The 20028-nt window shown below is 35.3% G+C and overlaps 1 protein-coding gene across 3 annotated transcripts; it reads right to left on the minus strand.

Moving 5' to 3' along the window:
• Nucleotides 1-417: 417 nt before the first annotated feature.
• LOC135683084 (ribosomal protein S6 kinase beta-1) lies at nt 418-18846 on the minus strand. Of its 3 annotated transcripts, XM_065198240.2 has the most exons (19): nt 18619-18846; nt 16623-16648; nt 16020-16131; nt 15603-15671; nt 15139-15210; nt 12719-12794; nt 11744-11801; nt 11205-11267; nt 10866-10994; nt 10409-10499; nt 9711-9752; nt 8930-8995; nt 8506-8565; nt 7987-8064; nt 7286-7393; nt 5921-5997; nt 5411-5455; nt 3304-3569; nt 418-2260 (listed from the first exon to the last, which is right to left on the minus strand). In XM_065198240.2, the coding sequence occupies exons 1-18, from the start codon at nt 18700-18702 to the stop codon at nt 3317-3319; spliced, it is 1509 nt and encodes a 502-aa protein (XP_065054312.1). In that variant the 5' UTR covers nt 18703-18846; the 3' UTR covers nt 418-2260; nt 3304-3316. The 3 variants fall into 3 exon arrangements, with proteins under 3 accessions (XP_065054312.1, XP_065054311.1, XP_088965229.1); XM_065198239.2 differs by lacking the exon at nt 418-2260 and having other exon boundaries at nt 3110-3569; nt 18619-18845; XM_089109103.1 differs by lacking the exons at nt 418-2260; nt 5411-5455 and having other exon boundaries at nt 3110-3569.
• Between the last annotated feature and the right edge of the window lie 1182 nt (nt 18847-20028).

Raw genomic sequence — 20028 nt, forward strand, 5'->3', positions numbered from 1 at the left:
TCACGAATGTAAATTAAAAGAAAATTGTCTTTTAATTCCATATTGACACATTTTAGGTTTGTTGCTTTGTTTATGAAGGGGCCCAAGAATTGGGCCTGCCCCTGGGCCCACCATGCCTCTCAGCAGCCCTATTGTGTCTAGAGAACAGTCGTATTTCGTGTAGAGGTTAGTTCTACATTGACACACCTAGGTGGTTAAAAGAACCAGGGACCTCAGAGCCACCCCTTACTTGTTTTCTTGAGGCATTTGAACATAGATGACAGTCCATAATTTAGGCATTTTATGAAAAAATCGCTTTCAAACTGAGAATAGTAGAAATTGGTTTCTGTGCCTGCTTTCTTTTTGTGGCGAGAGAAGACAACAATATAACAACACTAATTACCCTGTACAGGCAGAGAACGATAAGAAAGAATCATATTTCAACAACATGCAAAATTCCAATAGTAATACTAAGTATCCAATTGTCAAAACGTTAATAAGTCTAAGCGAATTACGATTTACTTGATATAAGAGCAAAGAATACACATTAAAAGACAATTTCATATATTACTAAGCATGAGCAGCACAAAATGCGTCAAAAGCAAACGGTAGTTCTAGGTCTAGGCTGCTTTTTATCAAAAGACCAAGCAGATTGAGCGCAGAAGAGCGTGCAAAAGGAAAAGCCAGGGGGCATGGGCCTTTCACATTTCAGTCAGATGCATTGTCATCGATTGTATGCAAACTAAATTGAGTACATGACCCTCTCGCTTTTAACTTTAAGGTGCGACACCCTCGAGGGTAGCATCAATCTCGTTTCTCATTTGTAGAATTTGTACTTCCTTCTGTCTTGAATGTATTCAGAACAATTGCACCCGAACATCCCAGCTCTTTCTTAGAGACATACTTCGTTTTTATTAATCAACAAATTTTATTCTTGTCTGTTATCCAAACAAAAATATCAGATACTGATCCTTTGAAAGAATCTAAATATAATTCTTAAGGTGTGATATTTGTGATGGGAAACGAAGGAAGGGGGATGGCAGAGCCGAACCAGTCAAGTTCACTGAACAATACAGATGGATATATATGTGGATAACATAGGGAGAAAGATAAGCGATTTCAGCTTTCTCTACATAACGACAAAAAAGACCGTTGAGGTTTCTTTGACACCCCTTCAAGAATATAGTTAACAATTGGATGTTCCGTAGAGAAATTTACATGAAATGTTGCCAATAACACTACAAACATAGTTTGATGCAACTAGTTGCATTAAAAAAGCTATTAACGAGTGCTAATAAAGGAGCAGCATAAAACATGTGAACATTATCAATAAAGTGAGAATATGTTATGATAATGTGTAGTGACATTGCTTAATATTTGAACACAACGTATCGGCACTTCCAGCCATCTCAAATGGTGTTTTTGACACGATTAACTTAATCAAAAACGTCTTCATAGGGTTAGAGAGCTATCAGAACTGGGTAAGGGAGCAGTCAAGGCACCTGGAAGACTACACAAAACAAAGACAGTGATTCTGTTTATAGCATTACAATTGTGTGGAAAAAATACGAATGCAATGCTAGGAAAATAATGCCTTTTCTGAATGCATTTTGCCACCCGAAAGTTAAGAAAAGTTTCACATCCTTACGCTAACATATTTATTCGACACCAAAAAACCAGTAACTATACAAGGTTTAAGAACCAAATCATTGAATGAAAACATAATAAATTGCGTTTAAAAAAAATAAATCCACGGATAATTCAGGGACGTAGCATCACAGCAATGGTGGGTGGGGGGGGGACCATCTTTCAAAAGCTTATGAGGGAAAAGCACTCCGGACTCCGTTAAAGGGCATGCAATTTTATAAAACAAAACCTGAGCACAAAATTCTTAAGCACTCAGCAAGATCTTTTTGCAGCAGCATAAAATGAGGCGCGGTAGCGAAGACGGCGACAGAGTCATTGACCATACAACGATTATTTTTCTCCTTACATGTTCATCAACTTGAAAAGTAAATTACGGCAAAACCTGGTTATAATCTGGAAAAGAGAGGAAATAATGGTCCTTTCCGGGTGATATAATTCTAAGCAAGTCCTCCATAAAATAGGGTTGTCTTTTAGCATACATACTTGTATTTTAATCATATTACCTTTTATATCAAGCCAGCTCTTTATGAAAATATAAAAAAATAGGAGCCTAAGTAGATGTTAAAAAGACTGACATTTTTGACAACGGACCAGCATTTTCTCCACAATGGCCAAAACCAATCCTACTGCGTCTCTGCATTAAAAAAAGGATGATTTTTGACAGCAGATACGTATCTTTAATATATAAATAGGAAATTCAGAACAACGGACCAAAGAGTTTTCTCAGAGCGACTTACAGCCTAATGAAGGGCGACTTACAACACCAAATATAGCGAAGCTACGTCCCGTTGTAGCGGCGAAATTAAACAACTACCTCGATAACTAAATGCGAAGTAAAAACCATCGAATTATATATATATGTATATAAATTAAAACTTGTAGAAAATACAATACTTATTTGACATATAAATATATCTCACAATCAATATCGATAAATAGGATCAAATTTGTTTCTAAACGCTGTGACAAAAATCTATAGGGGAAAAACGAGCTGATTTAAATAAGAGGTAGCACGGGCCAATTGCTTTAATAACAGTCGTTTAGCGAGATTGGCTCCGTTTCAACTGTATGTGAGAATTCTGGTTTATTTTGTAAAAACCAGAATAATTTGTACCAGGACTGTTGGTCCGATAAAGGATACCAAAGGAATGCGAGTGAGCCCTATAGCAGCGCATCGTATCAAAACGTATCTAAACGATCAATAATATTTATTTCACTACTCTTTGAGCAGCAATACAGCTGGAGAATCCTGTCCCGTGAAAGCAAGAGGCTGGCCAACTTGAACAGCTCTCTTGAGCTATAGAGCAATGAAAACCGAATATGGTATAGTCATGGTATAAACGTAACTCGTACGTTTATGATTGTTACCTCACAAATTCGATAACTGACGGACAGCCTTCGTTCCTCTCTTGCTTGTGTGCTGTAATCCATTTTCGTACCAAGGGTTTTAACTACATCAGCCATCTCTTTTTGTTAATTATAGACGATAGTAAATATAATGTTTCGTTCATGACAAAAATTTGAGCCAGTTTTACGGAGCCTAGTCCCCAAAGAAGCATAAAGGCGTCATAAACGAATCAAGGGCTGTGATCGTCCCGCCCGAGGACACGATTGCACAGCAGCTGTTTGGGGTTTGTGAAATCTCTTTGCACTTAAATTGAAATATAGTCTACTAACTTGCACGGCAAGCTCATGACAACGGCAATGGAAAGCTTGTAGGTCTCGATCCCTGCTGTGGATTGTTAAGTTGACTTGGTGGCCTACTTCCATATGAAGTGTCCATACTACTATCGATAAGCTCGAACGACGATTCACTGTTCTGTTCCGTTTGATTGAAATCTAAGGCTCTTTGGGTAGTACTTGACTTGCGCGATGATGAGTCTGGTCTCCATTCGCGCTCAAATCCGAACTGCCTTGTGCCGGTTCCCTCGATTTTTGCAGGACTAAAATAAATAAGTTGATTTCCATTATCAATTTATGACCAGTTTCGTGCCAAAATAAGATTAAAATGAAATAAGATCAGGTTTTTTCAAAAGTACAATTTTCTAAGAGGCCTATGAAATTGAGATTACAAGAAAAACAAATCTCGTAGCCATCTACTTAAAACAAAATAGCAAAATAACAATTGCAAGTTTGATTGAAAAATGACTAAAAGAGAGCAAGGTTCTAAAAATAAGCGAATTAAATATTTTAAGCTACAGGTTGGTAGATAGTAAAACAGAGGTAGGTAGTTCTAGATTGTGATCAAGGGTTTTTAAAATGGAAATAACTCAGTGTAAAACTCAGTTCACTGAACAACTACTATTAATTTTAGTATACCTGAATCCAGCACTAAGCAGAGTACACTTCTTCAGAAGTGTTTTTCAGTTCAAGTTTTTCAAATGTTTTAGCTAACATTACCACTCATCATTACCAAATATCGTCCGTAAACAAATGTAATAATTGGATGGTTTTTGAGGTAAAAAATGATTGAAAGCAAATGGAAGAAACTGGATATTGAACAGCAGGAGAACAAAATGGTATTGAGAGATTGTGGCAAGACGTGAAACCGAATTACGTCAATGCCACCGCAAAACTAGTTGAAGTTACGCTACTTCCTTTCTAAACAGATTCAGAGAGAGCAGACTCACAAATTAGCTCTTTTCGACTGCAAAGTTTAAAATATTGAAATGTCAAGTATACTGAAGCACGCATGCTTGTTTGAAGATACCCTGTCTTAACAGGGTTGGCAAGAACATAAAATGCCAATTCAACAACTTTCATCAACTATTCCTAACAGTTGGCAAAAAGAAAACTGAAAATTTCCTTTTTCTATCCCCAACCTTCCCTGTCTAACGGAACAAACTCGCATGCTTTAAAATACGAGCTCTAATTTTCAATGTTCCCCGGTTTCCGCAAGTCAAAAATAATATGATTCAAATTCAATGCGATATGATTCAATCTAAATAACTTAATACCTAATACGATTTGAAATTTCTCGGAATTTGGTCAAAAAAATTTTAATTCCACATCGCATGTCATTTTTAACGACAGGGACCAAATTAAAACGTAATGCAGCTTAGACAAGCTTGAAGATTTATTATCTCGATAAAGAATCCGCAAAATTGCTGACACGATGGTTTGTTCAGACGAAATCAATTCTAGTTGAAGTAAGATTTATTTAGGTGATGGAAAATTAACCGAATGAGAAATTTTCATTGCCCTTATCTACAAACAAACTGAAAGTTAGACAGATCTCTAAATCAACGGGTTTGAGCGATGCTGATGAGATAACAGACTCTTTTGAAATATATAGTTGAAGATTGAAAATAATAAAGACGAAATTTGTATCATTTTAAAGGGGTTGCTTTCAAAAAAAAGGCAAATTCTTTGTTACCTAAAATGTTAAGGAAAGTTATTCATCAAATAAGATAAAAAATATTTATTATTCTATTAAGAAATTTACTTTGACTGATAAAAAATATATTATTGACTGATAAAAAAGGATTAAGAATTTTCAACCCTGAGCCAGATCTTGCGACAACAAACTGCCAGAGGGTGAAATTACAGCCTGACTGGTGAGCCACGGTTAGGAAGTGGAAACAGAAAGGAGAGACGTGACGTGACAAAACACAATATAGCTACAAACGTATACGCTTCTTCAACACTATAACCATATACCACTCCATATTCGAAAATTAAGGGTGATACAAAAGATTCCCCTGTATAAATTCATTCAGTCCAATTATAAGAAGGTTAATTAACTATTTGCAAAAGTCTTCAAATTTATGACTTCTTGGTTTACCTCAGAGGGCTAGAAGTAGATCCCTTTGTTCCTCTTCTTGGTGATCTACAAACGACGCAAGCTTTATAGTAAAACAAGGTTTAGCTCTATTTGTCATCTAGGAAGAGGAGTTACAACTATGCTTCCAGGTGAAAGTCTTGGCTAAGTATTTTCTTTGACATAACTTTCAATTAACTTGAAAAATTTGGAATGCTCATACTCTGAAAATTTTCATAAGTTTTGTAAATTGCTGAAGATATATGGAATTATCACCATTTCATATCTTGATATATCGATAGTATTCGAAAAATCAAATAATTGGTTATCTATCAGTAAAACGAAATTTTGTCAGTATGAATAAAATTTGTCAATTTTATTCAGAATGGAAATAATGACTGCATTGGGTAGAACGTAGAAGTCATGGCATAAAGACCTCGCAAGCATTTACCAGGTAACTATTCTCAAATCAAAAGTTTGTTTAAAATCGAAAATAACTCTTTGTTGTTAAATTAAAAAAGTCTATGACCATACCTCATGGAGAACTCCGGTGATCCATTAAAAGTTTTGTATAAATCCTCCAATACAGATGGTGCTACGTATGTAAATCCCTACGGAATAACAGACTGAATGTGCAAACAAATCAGAAATCAGCTTTACTCTAAAGAAAGTTTACTTCTAAGGCAGTGTTATGAAAACGATTGGTAAAGGAGGATATTCAAAAGAAAAATGCAGTATGACTCAGCAGGGGGCCATTGCAATTGGTAAATTGAACGAGAAAATGAAAGGGAACTAAGGTAGAAAGTCAGGAACAACAGAAGAAAGGAAGGAAGGATGGGAGAAGGACGGATCGAAGGGGAAAAGGAAGGGAGAGAGCAAGGAAGGAAGGAAAGTAGGGAAGGAAGGAAGGAAAGTAGGGAAGGAAAGAAGGAAGGAAGGAAGGATGGAAGGAAGGAAGGAAGGAAAGTAGGGAAGGAAGGAAGGAAGGAAGGAAGGAAGGAAGGAAGGAAGGAAGGAAGGAAGGAAGGAAGGAAGGAAGGAAGGAAGAAAGGAAAGAAGGATAGGATAGGAAGGAAGGAAGGAAGGAAGGAAGGAAGGAAGGAAGGAAGGAAGGAAGGAAGGAAGGAAGGAAGGAAGGAAGGAAGGAAGGAAGGAAGGAAGGAAGGAAGGAAGGAAGGAAGGAAGGAAGGAAAGTAGGGAAGGAAGGAAGGAAGGAAGGAAGGAAGGAAGGAAGGAAAGTAGGGAAGGAAGGAAGGAAGGAAGGAAGGAAGGAAGGAAGGAAGGAAGGAAGGAAGGAAGGAAGGAAGGAAGGAAGGAAGGAAGGAAGGAAGGAAGGAAGGAAGGAAGGAAGGAGTTAGGGAAGGAAGTAAGGAAAGAAAGAAAGAAAGAAAGAAAGGAATAAATGGTAAGGGAAGAGGAGAAGGAGGTAATGGAGAGAGGAAGCAAGATAAGAAGGAAGGTAAGAATGAAGGAAAGAAGGAAGGAAAGAAGGAAGGAAAGAAGGGAGGAAGAAACAAAGAAAAAAGGAAGAGATGAATGAAAAGGGAATAAAGGAAGGAGGAAATGAAGGGAAAAATGAAGAGAAGAAGGAAGGAAGGAAGGGTGGAAGGAAGAGAGGAAGGAAGAAGAAACCAAGCGTTGCATTTAAAAGGAAAAGCACAAAGAAAAAAATCAAGAAGATATCCGGTTTAAACACTGCTCCGCAAAAATGAAGACGTTTTTTGCATGTTTTGGAATTATACTTTTCAACAGATTAAGGTGTCGAGACATTGATGTAAAGGGAAACATTAAAACCTCTTTTATATAGAAAAGGTAAGCTCATCTGGAGTATTAAAATATTTGTCAAAAACCATTCACTAGCCTTGTAAGATATGATGTATAAAACGCAAGAATCATTACCTGGAATATTTTATTAACACTTTCACTGAGCGATGCATCGCAAGGCGAATCAACAGCTGGCATCTTTGTAAACCTTTGATCGAACTGACTTACATCTAAATCGTTTGTCTATAGAAAAAAGAGAAATCATAACTTAAGCTATTAGCTTTACGTGAGATCTGTTCTAAGTTTCTTCGATCAGAAGGAAATTGGACAAAATAAATTTCAATATCAAAGACACACGATGTTTTGAACTCCAAGGTGAGAGTTTGAAAGTCGTATTAAATAGGGGGGGGGTGTGTTTTGGCAGCAGTTACATTACTACAGGAAAGAAGCTAATCAGGAATATGTGAGGAAGTTGACCCCGTCTTGTAAATAGCTTTATTGAAATTTCTTGAATACAGTACAATAGGAGTTAGTGGATTATGTATGTAGAGGGAGGAAAAAGCATGGACTGAAATCGATTACGTATTTTAAAGAATTTAGAGCTTTACAAGGTGATTTTGGTTTTGTTCAAAGAAAATATCTGGAAACGAATTTGTTGTTTATATACCCGATCAACTTCACGATATATACCTTAAAAACCGGTAAACGCCTTTTTTAAAGAGATTTTAAGCATTTTAATTGCAAGCAGATTCATCAAAATAAATGGAAAATGGAGAAGTTAATCGATTAATCAAACTAAATCACTTAACCACAAAACAATCAAAACACTGACGTACCACAGAAGGTCGAAATGGTGGGGCGACTTTTCTCTCAAGTAAATCTGTCCAATTTGTTGATCTGAAAAACTGGTGCGCCTAGAGGTAAAAGATATTTGAAAAGATTATGAGAAATGCAAGGACGTCTTGTCAAAAAAATTACATGTCAAACAATATGTACAGCATGAAATAGGTTAAATGATTTGCTATTGTCAAATCCATAAATAATAAAGCGTATTTTTATCAGATATAAAGGCTATTAAGGGCTTCATGTAGCTTTATATAAAACGTAGCCTCAAACACAAAGCCAAACATTTGCCAATAAAGACTTTAAAAATAACGGAGAAAACAAAAAATCAGACAGTCGAAGCTATAAGGATCAGGAAATGCGAAGCATGCATATAATTACTGGAGGAAATGCATCTCTGACATCAATTGACAGAACAACAGCAACAACAACAACTGTAACAATAGCAACAAGAAAACATTGAGTATTTATCAAGTGATATCCACGTGACAGAGCTGTGAATATAAACTCACTTTTACTGCCTCAGCATCGTCAGTTCCTCCCAACCTACTATGAGGGTGTCTTTTTAAGAGCTGCAAAATGTTTTGGTATGTGAGAAAGAGCCTTAGAAATTGATTTACAACAACATTGAAGCTACCATGTTGCGATTTGACAACATGCAAGCAAAACTGAAAAAACATTTGAATTTTATATATGACAAAGGTGATGCACGTATAAATGAATTAAGAATGCTTAAGAAGACTTTTAAATCCACTGGAACTAATCAAGATTAAACAAAATTGAGATTTTTAAGCATAGTTCAGAGCAGGATTCCCGTAATATCAAAAAACTCTTGTAGGTATTTTCAGAGATTATCATTGATTGATTCATCAAAAACAAAGATCTAAACAATAACAAGAATTGACCTACAAAAAACAAAAAGGTATAATATTGTACCTTTTTGAGTAAATCTTTTGCTTCGAAAGTCAAATATTGTGGCAATACCAGCTTGCCTTTCAATATCTGAAAACAACAAATTTGTTTCAAAATAGCTGAGAACGATACATTCCACTATCATCTGTCCCTGCCACCAGTGGCAGACACCTGGGGGGCGAGGGGGGCAGTAACCCCCAATACTTTGGAAGACAATGGTTTTTTCATATAAAATAATGTGAAAATGTGACGTCATCTTATTAAAACAATAGGCTTGCCCACCCAATAATTGACCAAGTGTCCCCCTGCTGCGACCACTTTAAAAAAATACTTTACTATATAAATCATTAATAAACACGATAGTTACATACGCTAACATATCAAGACAGGGCATTTGCTTTAAGTAATGTATACTTTTTGCATTCATTATATGCTTAACTGCTTGCTATGGGCTTTCTGTTGACACATTAAACATTTCTGCCCAGCGATAGCAAATGCTAAATTTCTTCAAGCTTGGCCTTTCAACAACAAAGTATAAAGCAAACGAAAAAAAGCTTCACAAAACGAAAAATATCTAAATAAATATATACTAAATATCTCAATATGTATATACTAATATTGAATGAAATAATTCCATTAAACGTGAAACACTCAAGCTTCAAACTTAGATCAAGTATAAATATGCATAATTGAATACTATTGTAACAAAGTTAAAATGAGAGCTGCTTTCTAAAGACTTAATCAGAAATTAATCCAAATGACGAGAAAGTCGGAATCCAAATGAAGTATAGTCCAAATGACAAACCTTTTCAATTGTCCTTTTTCGATTGTCTGCACAAAACGGAGGCTGTAAAATCACGAAATTCCAATGAGTACAGAGAAGAAAAAGAGTGGGAAAATCAGAACCTATTGGATAGCGGCACTGATTGGGCAACCTCAAAAGCCATTTGCTTGCATTTATGGTTGGCCTACTTCACGACTTCACGATTTCCACGACTGTGTCTAAACATTTTCTAGCGTAGAGTTTTTATCTATGCTCTTACGTTTTATACTCTGAAGAGTGTCAGACAAAAAGTTTTAGTATGTTCAAGAATGTTTACTTTTTTCAAAGAAATTTTCTAATCATCAAACCTGAATTTTTTGAAGAAATCAATTTCATGACTACTGTGCAACTATCGCACCGTGTATCAAGTTTTAGCTAGCTGTAACAGTTTTGGTTGAGATATTTCGTTTTAACTTCAAACCTTAGAAATGTACAAATCAAGATACGAATGTACCAGCTGGGCCCATATCGGTCAAGATGTCATGCGTTTGCAGAACCAATAATAAACTCCTCACAAAAACCGCTTGAGGGAATAGCAACCAGGGGAAAATGGAACGGAGTGTTTCTGTCTCCTATTTCAAGACTATTCAGAAACAAATTCCTCACATTCATCTCCACAAGTGAATCACATCTAAAAGCAGAACACCAAATAGAAAAGGGTCCTAAAAAGCACTACTCACAGCCCCTGTAAGCATATCGTACATTAGGGTTCCTAAGCTCCACCAGTCCACAGCTTTGCCGTGACCGTGTCTTGTTAATATCTCCGGTGCCCTGAAACGAAGAACACTAGCTTTAGTCACAATAACAACTTAATGCTGAACTGATTTCATTGCCTTTGACGTCTACAAGACAAAGTTTACAAACCAAATTTTCGGTTGATGATGTTTAAATTTTACTCCATATCAAAGTAGAGTACTAGTCGGTACTAGTCATGTAGAATGCCAGAGGTATTTGAATGTGCGTAGCAAACCTGGATATGAAAACGCACATGGTATACAGTTGTGAAAATAACTGCTGCTGTATATAATTATATAAACAACATAAAGAGACGACGCTAGGGTTTAAATAGCGAACGTTTAAAATAGCTCCTTGTGAAGTGGCCTGTCTGACAAGTAAAAGCAAAAGGCCCATACTTACATATATTCAATGGTTCCACAAAAAGTATGTGTAAGTCCAGTTTGGTGGATAGCTTCTTTACATAAACCAAAATCTGTCAGTTTTATATGCCCTTCAGCATTTAATAGTATATTCTCCGGTTTCAAATCTCTGAAAATAAATGAGATCGTCATCACAATAGCAACAATCTCCATTCATTTCATAATTATGACCACCACCATTTTCGCAATCATATCATAATCTTAATCATAATCACCATATTTGACATTATTTTCATCATCATAATCATCATAATTATCTTCAACACAGACACCATAGTTACTACCGACCAACTGAGCAAGGATATAGAAGATGACAAACCTATAAATGATCCCTTGGTGATGCAAGTGCTCCAGTGCTAATACGATCTCAGCCAGGTAAAAGCTAGGATTCAACACAAGGAGTTATTAGAGAATTCAAAGTTTAGCCGGAATATAAGCCTTTGAAAAATTCAAGACTTCCTCACAAACACTCTACCGAAATATAAGCATCCAGCTATAGTGAGATGCAAAAGCAACACCTTGCAACATCCCCCTTTGCTCTTTCCATATCACTTTACCAGAGGACAAGATTTGTGAGGAATCTTTTAAAAATGCAGGACGGAAAGTTCAAAAGGTTATAAATAAAGAATGCTTTAAAACATACTGTGCCAAGTTTTTTTTAATCGTGTTTACTTAAATTAAAAGCGGACTTTATTCATTAGGCCATTTCAAACACTATTGACGCACTTTCTATATAAATTTTGCAATGAACATGTTATCGTGGTTTTTCATCTGTACGTATGCGCACAGAGGGAAATATTATGACGTCATTACGTGACGTGATTTACACAGTCAACAATGTAGCATGAATTGGCTTACCAAGCAGTATCTTCCATGAAGATGCCCTCTCGCTCTAAGTGCATGAATAATTCACCACCTGCAAAGGAAAACACTATGCTTAACCACCTGTGGAAATTAAATCTTGATTTCAAGGATTCAGGATCATTTAGATTCAGGAGCACATGGCTTCTTTCGAGAACTGGAACTCTGACGTAACACATAGATAATACAGCTGGGACTTCAGTTTTGGCATTCTATAAATACGTGTCTCTTAATCTAGCTGAAGTTTTAATGTAACTGGATAATAAGACCCACAGTTTCCTGCAGGGGCGTCGCCAAAGACGGGTGCGGTACCTCCCAAAGATTTTTATCGTCGGCACAGTAAGGATTTGTGCCGGGCAAAAGATGGAATTTTTGTACTCACTCTGTAACCATTTGCAACAATTGTAACATAATAAAATTTCTGTGTAGTTGAACTTTCAAAGTATGGCACTAGAGTATAAACTTTGAAACAGAAACAAATAAAAGTAGCATGTATGAGTATTTATCGCTTGACCACACCCTTAAATAGTGAGACACGCCCTTCTTTGTCGGCAAAATCATTACTTCACCCCTTCAAACAATTTTCTTGGTTACTTCCTGGTTTCCTGCTTCTTTAGAAAATACAGGCAAAGAAATTAAAGAGAAAACCTAAGCTAGAAAATTGAACATAACTTTACTAAACTGATTGGGATAAGGGGAAATGGAATATTTCAATACGACGTCTTCCGATTAAAAAGATTGGAGCGAAGCGGTATAACAGGTGCCAAAATTAATTAGCAAACAATAAGAAGCTTAGGTTCTGCTTCGACTTCGGGTTTTCATTTGACTCTTGAGAAAAACTGATTTACTTCAGAGTCATAAAAATCACTTACTTATCATTTAACAAGATGACTGGGCGAGGGCCAAAAATGGGAAAATTATATGCAATGAAGGATCTGAGGTAGCCCTTAAGATGAAAAGTATTTTTCTTACCTGACAGGTACTCTAGAATCAGATAGAGTTTACCTCCGGTTTGAAACGCATAGATAAGGTCAACTATGAATGGGTGCTGGAAGAAAATATTTGATTTAATAACAGACAATTTCCCCAGCTGCTAAATGAAACTGACAAAATAATGACAAAGTTTATAATTTGCTAATAACTTAATTTATAGTTTGGCTGTATCAAGCATTTGTTAAAGCGCAACATGATGACATTTCACATTTGAATAATGCATATCCAAAGTAAGACCTCTCATGTTTCCTCGGTTCTCGTGTTATCCTTCGTTTTATCCGTCTTTTTATTAGCACCCTTCATTTAAAGATAGCGTGACACTGGTTGTCAAGACCGATAAGTAATACTGCTGGATTTCTTAAAGGAACCAAAATGACGTCACAGCACACTGAAACCAGTATTCATACATTCACGCACGACAAACCGCGTTTTAATGAAACACAGAAAGATTGTCATCAGTCCAGGATCACGCAAGATATTTTGTATGACATTAGACAATGATCCGATGAGATGCGGCTGTTCAGAGATTGGTCTCAGAGTTCAGAAAACGCCTCAACTTTCCTCCCGATTAATTTTTGTCCTATTAGTCTTCTTAAAAATTTACTTTTTATCTTTTAATTCAAAGTTTCTTGAATATGGAATCCTAGTAAATTAATCTATTGCTAAAGTTCGAGCAGATAAATTTGTCTTACTTTAGATATTTTTGTCAAGGTATGCAATGGGCTTCCTCAAAACTACTGTATCGTTAGATGACGATCCGCTGGCTCATAACCTTGGAAGCGTCATGTTTTTTGAGCTCTTATTGTCATGTCAAATTGCTTCATTTAATAAGTCAACAACTATCTTCTTAAGTTTCATCAAAACCTGGCCTTCATCTACCTAATGGTTTCAATTTTGGCCGAGTCATAGTTCCAAACTCAAACTGTGGAGACCAACCTGCCCTGGGTTGAAGCTTTATCATGTTGTTAACAATTGTCTTAATAATTGGATTTCTTGCCCTCGGATTCTAAATCAGTTCCTGGTGAAACATTATTTGGGTTAAATTGCCTTAAATTTAGAGCCTCTCATTATCATAAAAAGTTTATTCAAGTTACATAGATAGATTCTCAGAAAAATAATTGTCCTTCAGAATCAATAATAACACACAAATTTACTTTTTTGAAAATTTTGAAAAAACCTGAAAACAAAAAACTTTAAAAAGCTTAAAGAAATACATCAAATTATTTCCAATAGCAAAATAAGGCACTGATGAGGTATCAACATATTCTCAAGGTATTAGTGAATGAGCTTTTAGATAAATGGCAATGAGAAAGAATTTTAGGAAAGATTTCTCAGTGAGACAGCTTTAAGACATTGCCTTCCATTGTAATCAAGGGAAGGAATGTGAAACTGTATCTAAACATAATAGTTTAAGATACCCATTTAAAAAATTAATGATCCATTTAGACAAAGTTAGCATATTTTTTAAATAAAAACTAGTTTGTGTCTTATTGGAAGGCCTAGCCACTTATGCATTCAACATCTGAAACTGACAGACCCTTAAATAAGGATAACCAACCCAGGCTTAGTTTAAAACCAACCACAAGAAAGCCCTTTTGCTTCTGGTGTAATGATTGACATGAGAAAATATCCATATTAAGTATGCATCCTTATAAATTTTTGAATAAAACCCGGATAGTATCACAGAATTACAAATATCTCTTGTGCACTGGGGGTTGTCCAACATTGAAAACATGGTTGAATTAGTCTGTATCATAGCATTGCTGAATTAGTCTGTATTCCGGCAATAACATGGCTCTGCCTACAGTCAGGGATGTGACACCCCACCATAACCCCCCTTAAAAAATTCTATAGGGGGGCTTTATCAGCAAATTTTAAAACTTGCCAGCAAATAAACAATCCCCCATCCACTTTGTCAGCAAATGGGATGTGGAAACCCCTCTGAGTATGATAGCCAGCAACAACCTTGCCTACGGTCCTATGGTGTTAAGATAAATGTCGAAACACTAGCTAGGTAGCATAGATTGCTCAGTTCTCTTTTTTAATCTAAGTTAATGTGTATGTTGTATTAGGAAACAGGGATGGAAAGAATGAAACAGGAAAATGAATGCAGATTCTTGAAAGAATTGACATACATCAAGTCCAGGATCACAGTTAATATTTGGCAAAACAAATATGTGGGTGGGAGGGAAATTGTAAGTGTTGGATTCTATTTAAAAAAGTCACAAAATTTATCAATTTTTTAAACATTCAATAAGAAGATAAGGGGCTTCATTTTTGAGCAAAAAACTATGATGACAAATGACTTTAGAGGTTACGTTGTAACACCATGTAAGGAAGATTGGCCTTGTTATCAAATTCAGGTACAAAGTACATTACCAGCAAGGGAAGTAACATACCTTAACAGCTTCTAATATATTTCTTTCTGCTTTTGTATGTGCAGTATCTTTTTGATTGCGTACTATCGTTGCCTGAATTTGAAAGAGTTTTTGGTTAAAAACTGAATAGAAATCAAATGATACTTAATCAAAAATAGCATTATTAAGAGTTTAAATGTAAAAATTCATATAAACCAATCATAGATCATAAAATTGACAAAAAAGCAGATAAAAAATTTAATTGCATTGTTGGATATACTTAGCCAATTCCCATTCTTGGGGTTCCAAACAGTGGCAGAAACCTGGGGGGCAAGGGGGACAGTTGCCCCCAATATAGGGTATACATTTGAAAGGACTAACAATAAGGGTCTAGATGGATAAAATCATTGCTTGTTTCAATAAATGCATTTTTGAGTCAGCTCATGAGTATCCAACCTAAATGCTCTCTATAATGTCATAATCAACAAAAAGTATGTAAATATTACCTTCTTTAATACTTTCATTGCATATATTTTACTTGTGTTATGACCAGATATTTTTCTCACTTGAAAAACCTGATTAAACAAAGAGAATACTACACAAGGGATGAAAATTAGAAAGAAGTCATAGCAAAATGCAAAACAAACTTTCCTGTAATGTTTATACAAAGGTGGTGGCTAATTAGAACACTAGCAATAAAGTTTAGCAAAAAAAGTTGCAACAATTAAATTAAATTTTGAAAAATAGGAAGAAACAAAAAACTACGTACAAAAAAACTTAAAGAGTGTTTAATATTTTAAATCAGGTCACTCATTTATTGATCATACATTAAAAACTTGCCTTCCCCCTTAGGCATAAAAATCTCTAAAAATATGCTTATTGAAGTAGTGAACTAGATTGTGATAAAATCTGTTTATCTGCACCTTTCCATAACCACCTTTTCCCAAGACTTTCAGAAGCTCAAAGTCTTCTGGGCCAATTTTCTCTTTTGGGTTTACTGTTTCCTCATTTATTTGGACAGATTCAACATCAGCACTAAAGAAAGGACATAACTAAATCACAAATTTTGCAATGATTTTGACAATGGTTTAAACATTACATAAAGCTGTTTCAATACCTACAACTTTTTTGTAGAAAGAAATTACAATTAGTGAGTTACCAAAATAACTGAACTAGCAATTATGAAAGCTAAAGAAAGATACATGCAGAATAGATAGAAATCTACAAACAGGACAAGGACTTTGTCCAGCCTTATTAAAAAAAGTCAATGGGTGAAATCAAATGTCAATTTCCATTCATTTTGGCCATTATCTAGCATTTTATGCTGTCAAGAACTTTGAATGAAGCACTGCTTTACTAAGAATACATGTTATAAATTGTTCCTCCTTTTTGGTGCAGTATTGAAATTGTGTATCATGAAAGGTTCATTTCGCTAAATTTCAACAACTAGAAATGTAAGAGAGCTGACATTAGATATAGTGACATAACAATATGATGAAAAGGTGACATAAATTAATATGCCATACCTATCCTCATTGTCCATGTCATCATCCTAAATGAATTAGAAAGTACAATAGATAAGCGAATAAAAATATCAAAATCTGTTATATTTAAAATCTGATCAGGTAAACAATTTTTAGTAATATTATCTTATCAATTACTTGGCAATGCTATGAGCTTCTACATTAAGACAGCAACACAAAGCAAAGTTTTGAATCTTCCTGGTTCTAAATTTTGCTAGTCCAATGACAAAGAGAAAGCACTAATTTTTTTCAAAATTGCATAGACACAATGAAAAATCACTGCTGTAGGGTAAATTGAAAGTTGTGACACAACTGTATATTTGTTTGTAATTAATTGAAAGTTGTTGATTAATTCAAGGGGAATGTTTAAATATCAACATTAAATTATTTGGAATATAACCCAAACAATATGATAAATGGTGCCCAAAATCAGTTCCCATCATCACTACAAAAGCTCAATCCTACCAAAAATTAATTGCCTACAAAACAGCTCTCCATCAATTTTTTATAGATATTTAATGAACAAAAAAGCATTTAAGTGAACTGAGACTAAAAGGCTTAAGAATGTGATATATGAGATTGTCAATAAACAAGCAAACAAAACGATTAAAACTCTTCTTTTGTAAGTATTAAACTTTTATTTTATAAAATATTTGACTTATCAGGCACTTTGAAAAATATATTTTTCAATATATGGTAAAAATGCTAGCATGGAAAAGTGTTATATATATGAAGAGTAGAATGTTTATCTTAATGAACTTCAGACTTGCTGATTTTTGAAAATGTTGTTAGATTATCTAGTCAACAGAGTCCATGCAACGAAATTGAAAGTGGGGGGGGGGGGGGCAAAGCTTCTTTCCCCTATTCCTGCAGCTCTAAAAATACTTGGTTCGCTAAAGTGGGGGGGGGGGCATGGCCACTCTGGCCCCCTAGTAGCATGGACCCTAATCAAGCTTTTGTTAGTTGTTATTATTATTACGTTTAGTATACAATTATTTGATTTAGATAAAACACAAGTGTGTACAAAAACTATTTAATTAGAGCACAAGTGACCAATGAGACACAAAAGACATTGGAAAATAAACATTACTGGTTTGCATGACTATCATGCTCCTATTATGGCCTATTAAAATGATCTTATTGTTTCATTTTTAAATTACTTCAGATTTTTATAGTACAAGATGTTCTTTTAATAAACTAGTCCGTCCTTTAAAAACTGCAGACTTGAAACTTCAAGATTTAATTCAAACTTTCCAGAAATATGAGGTCATTTAAGATAATATTTTGAAGAAAAATTTGGCAAGGATTGGTCGAGATCTTATGAAGATTACGACTTTAAATTTGAAAATTGGATTTTCCGCTGTTAGAAATCATCAGGAACCGCGTTTCCATCGATTGCATAATGGTAATTTTACTTTCGATAGGTCTAGACATGCTTTTTCAGGCAACTCACTGTAACCGCCATATTGTAACTTATATACAGTCTAACTATTTGAAGAAAATTGAGTTACATTCAAGATATCCCAAAAAATTACGGCAATTTGAACGTGGATAAGAAAAAATTCGAATAATTCTTTTCCGGTTTTGCCCACTAAGTTTAATGATGGTGTCATTGACAGGCTTTTAACAACTCTAGCAGATGGAGTGTTTATATAAATAAAATTTGACATAATTTGAAACAATCTAATGTAATAAAATCAGTGCTTTGAGTAACACAAATTTGAGATTTTCCGTAGTTACAGAAAGTAAAGGGCAGCCTAGGCACTGGTGTATCTTGAACTAGAGGCAGTGCAACATGCCCGAAATATTCAACTGATTTTAAAAAAACAATATCAGCACCGCATTAATACGAAATTTATCTTCTTGGTATCTAAACTATCAATATGACCACAAGAAACATATGGTTAATATGCGGGCAGGCTGTCTGCTATCCAGACGTGTGCCCACGAGGTTCGCATTCGTGACGACTTAGGCCAGTTAATTTCCTACGCTGCCCTACCTCGGGTAATATTTCGAATTCTTCGTCGCTAACAGCGCCATCATCTTGGTGGAAGTCGTCAATCTGAAAAACTTCAGCTGCCATGGTAGTGACAATTTCACAACAGTATCTAAGCAAATGAGTTTGTATGTTCTTCTGAATGACTTTTACTTCATCACGGACAACTATTCTATCATTATGTTTTCTCAGCAGTACTCCGATAACAATGCACGCACTTTTGGTTGTCGCCGGTGAGAGTAAAAAAACCAGGGGGTAGCATCACCTCTGCAGTGAACAGGAAGGAACATTCCTGGCAAAGCGGATCAGGGTCTTAAATTGAGGGAAGACCGGACCAGGAGAGAACCACTAGATTTTTGCTTTGTTTTGGTGATAGAAACAAAACATATATAAATTATGCAAAATTTTGGGACTGACAGTAAATTTAATAACATACCAAAAAGAAAGTAAAGATTTTAATTCAACACCGTCAATTTTTACAGGTAGAAATATTAGAAATGAAATATTCCATAGGCCACGAGTCGGGTGGATTGCATTTCTATCTCAAAGTGTGCAAGAAGGTTGTTTTGTTCTCATATCAACTCATTCATTGCATATTATAGAAACTGTCAACTTGCCAAATATTGACTTTTTTCTTAAAAGTAGATCTGGTTTCATATTTGACTTCCCGTTTGAAATAAAAAGTCAATTATGAAGTTATCCGGAGCTGTTGAAAAGCATCTTCAATAAATAGCGATAATATCGTTTTTCTGGAAATGAATGAAAATAAACACTCTCTTTCTCGTCAAGCAGAGAAGGCAGCTGGAAACTCGAAAAGTTTTCAACCAGTTTCCCATTTATAAATTTTCTCAAAATGGCATACCGTAATTCCTCGAATTAGCCCACTGGGGGCTTATTTGTTTTTGATATTTTGAGCGGGGGCTTATTCGAGGGGGGCTTATACGAGGGGGGGGCTTATAAAATTATTGTAGACAATAAGAAGACATTATTAAAAGACCTTGTTTATTTTAGTAGGATCTTCCTTATGAGCATTTAATTAATTCCAAAACCGTCAAATTGAGGGGTACAATTCGAGAATATACGGTAACAGTGGAGGCTTATTCGAGGGGGGGGGGGCAATTCGAGGATTTACGATAAGTGAAAGTAATTAACTTACTTTTATAATAACCGAAACTGGATGATGAGCTTGAAACATTTTTATCTAAAATGAACACTCTATGCACCAAAGACAAAGATTCTTATACGAAACATGACCCCCTTGATTTCAAGGACCTCTTATTGAATTCATTTCCGGTCAAAATTAAGGTCAATGTGCGGAAACTTTCTCATCACCTGCGTTAACTTTTTTGTAGCAATGACCTTTGCTGCCCCCTTCCAACAATAACGGAAAAGTCGCGGGAAGGAATCTGGCCA

Source organism: Rhopilema esculentum, chromosome 7 (assembly GCF_057945365.1).
Source record: "Rhopilema esculentum isolate cy_ngs chromosome 7, ASM5794536v1, whole genome shotgun sequence".
NCBI classification, from domain to species: domain Eukaryota; kingdom Metazoa; phylum Cnidaria; class Scyphozoa; order Rhizostomeae; family Rhizostomatidae; genus Rhopilema; species Rhopilema esculentum.

Coding starts and splice junctions, on each gene's coding strand:
- LOC135683084 (XM_065198240.2), bottom strand. CDS start 18,702: ATGGCAGCTGAAGTTTTTCAGATTGACGACTTCCACCAAGATGATGGC. Junction 16,649..18,618: donor AATTCGAAATATTACCCGAG/GTAGGGCAGCGT, acceptor TAATTCATTTAG/GATGATGACATGGACAATGA. Junction 3,570..5,410: donor TCTACTTCTAGCCCTCTGAG/GTAAACCAAGAA, acceptor TATTTATTTTAG/TCCTGCAAAAATCGAGGGAA.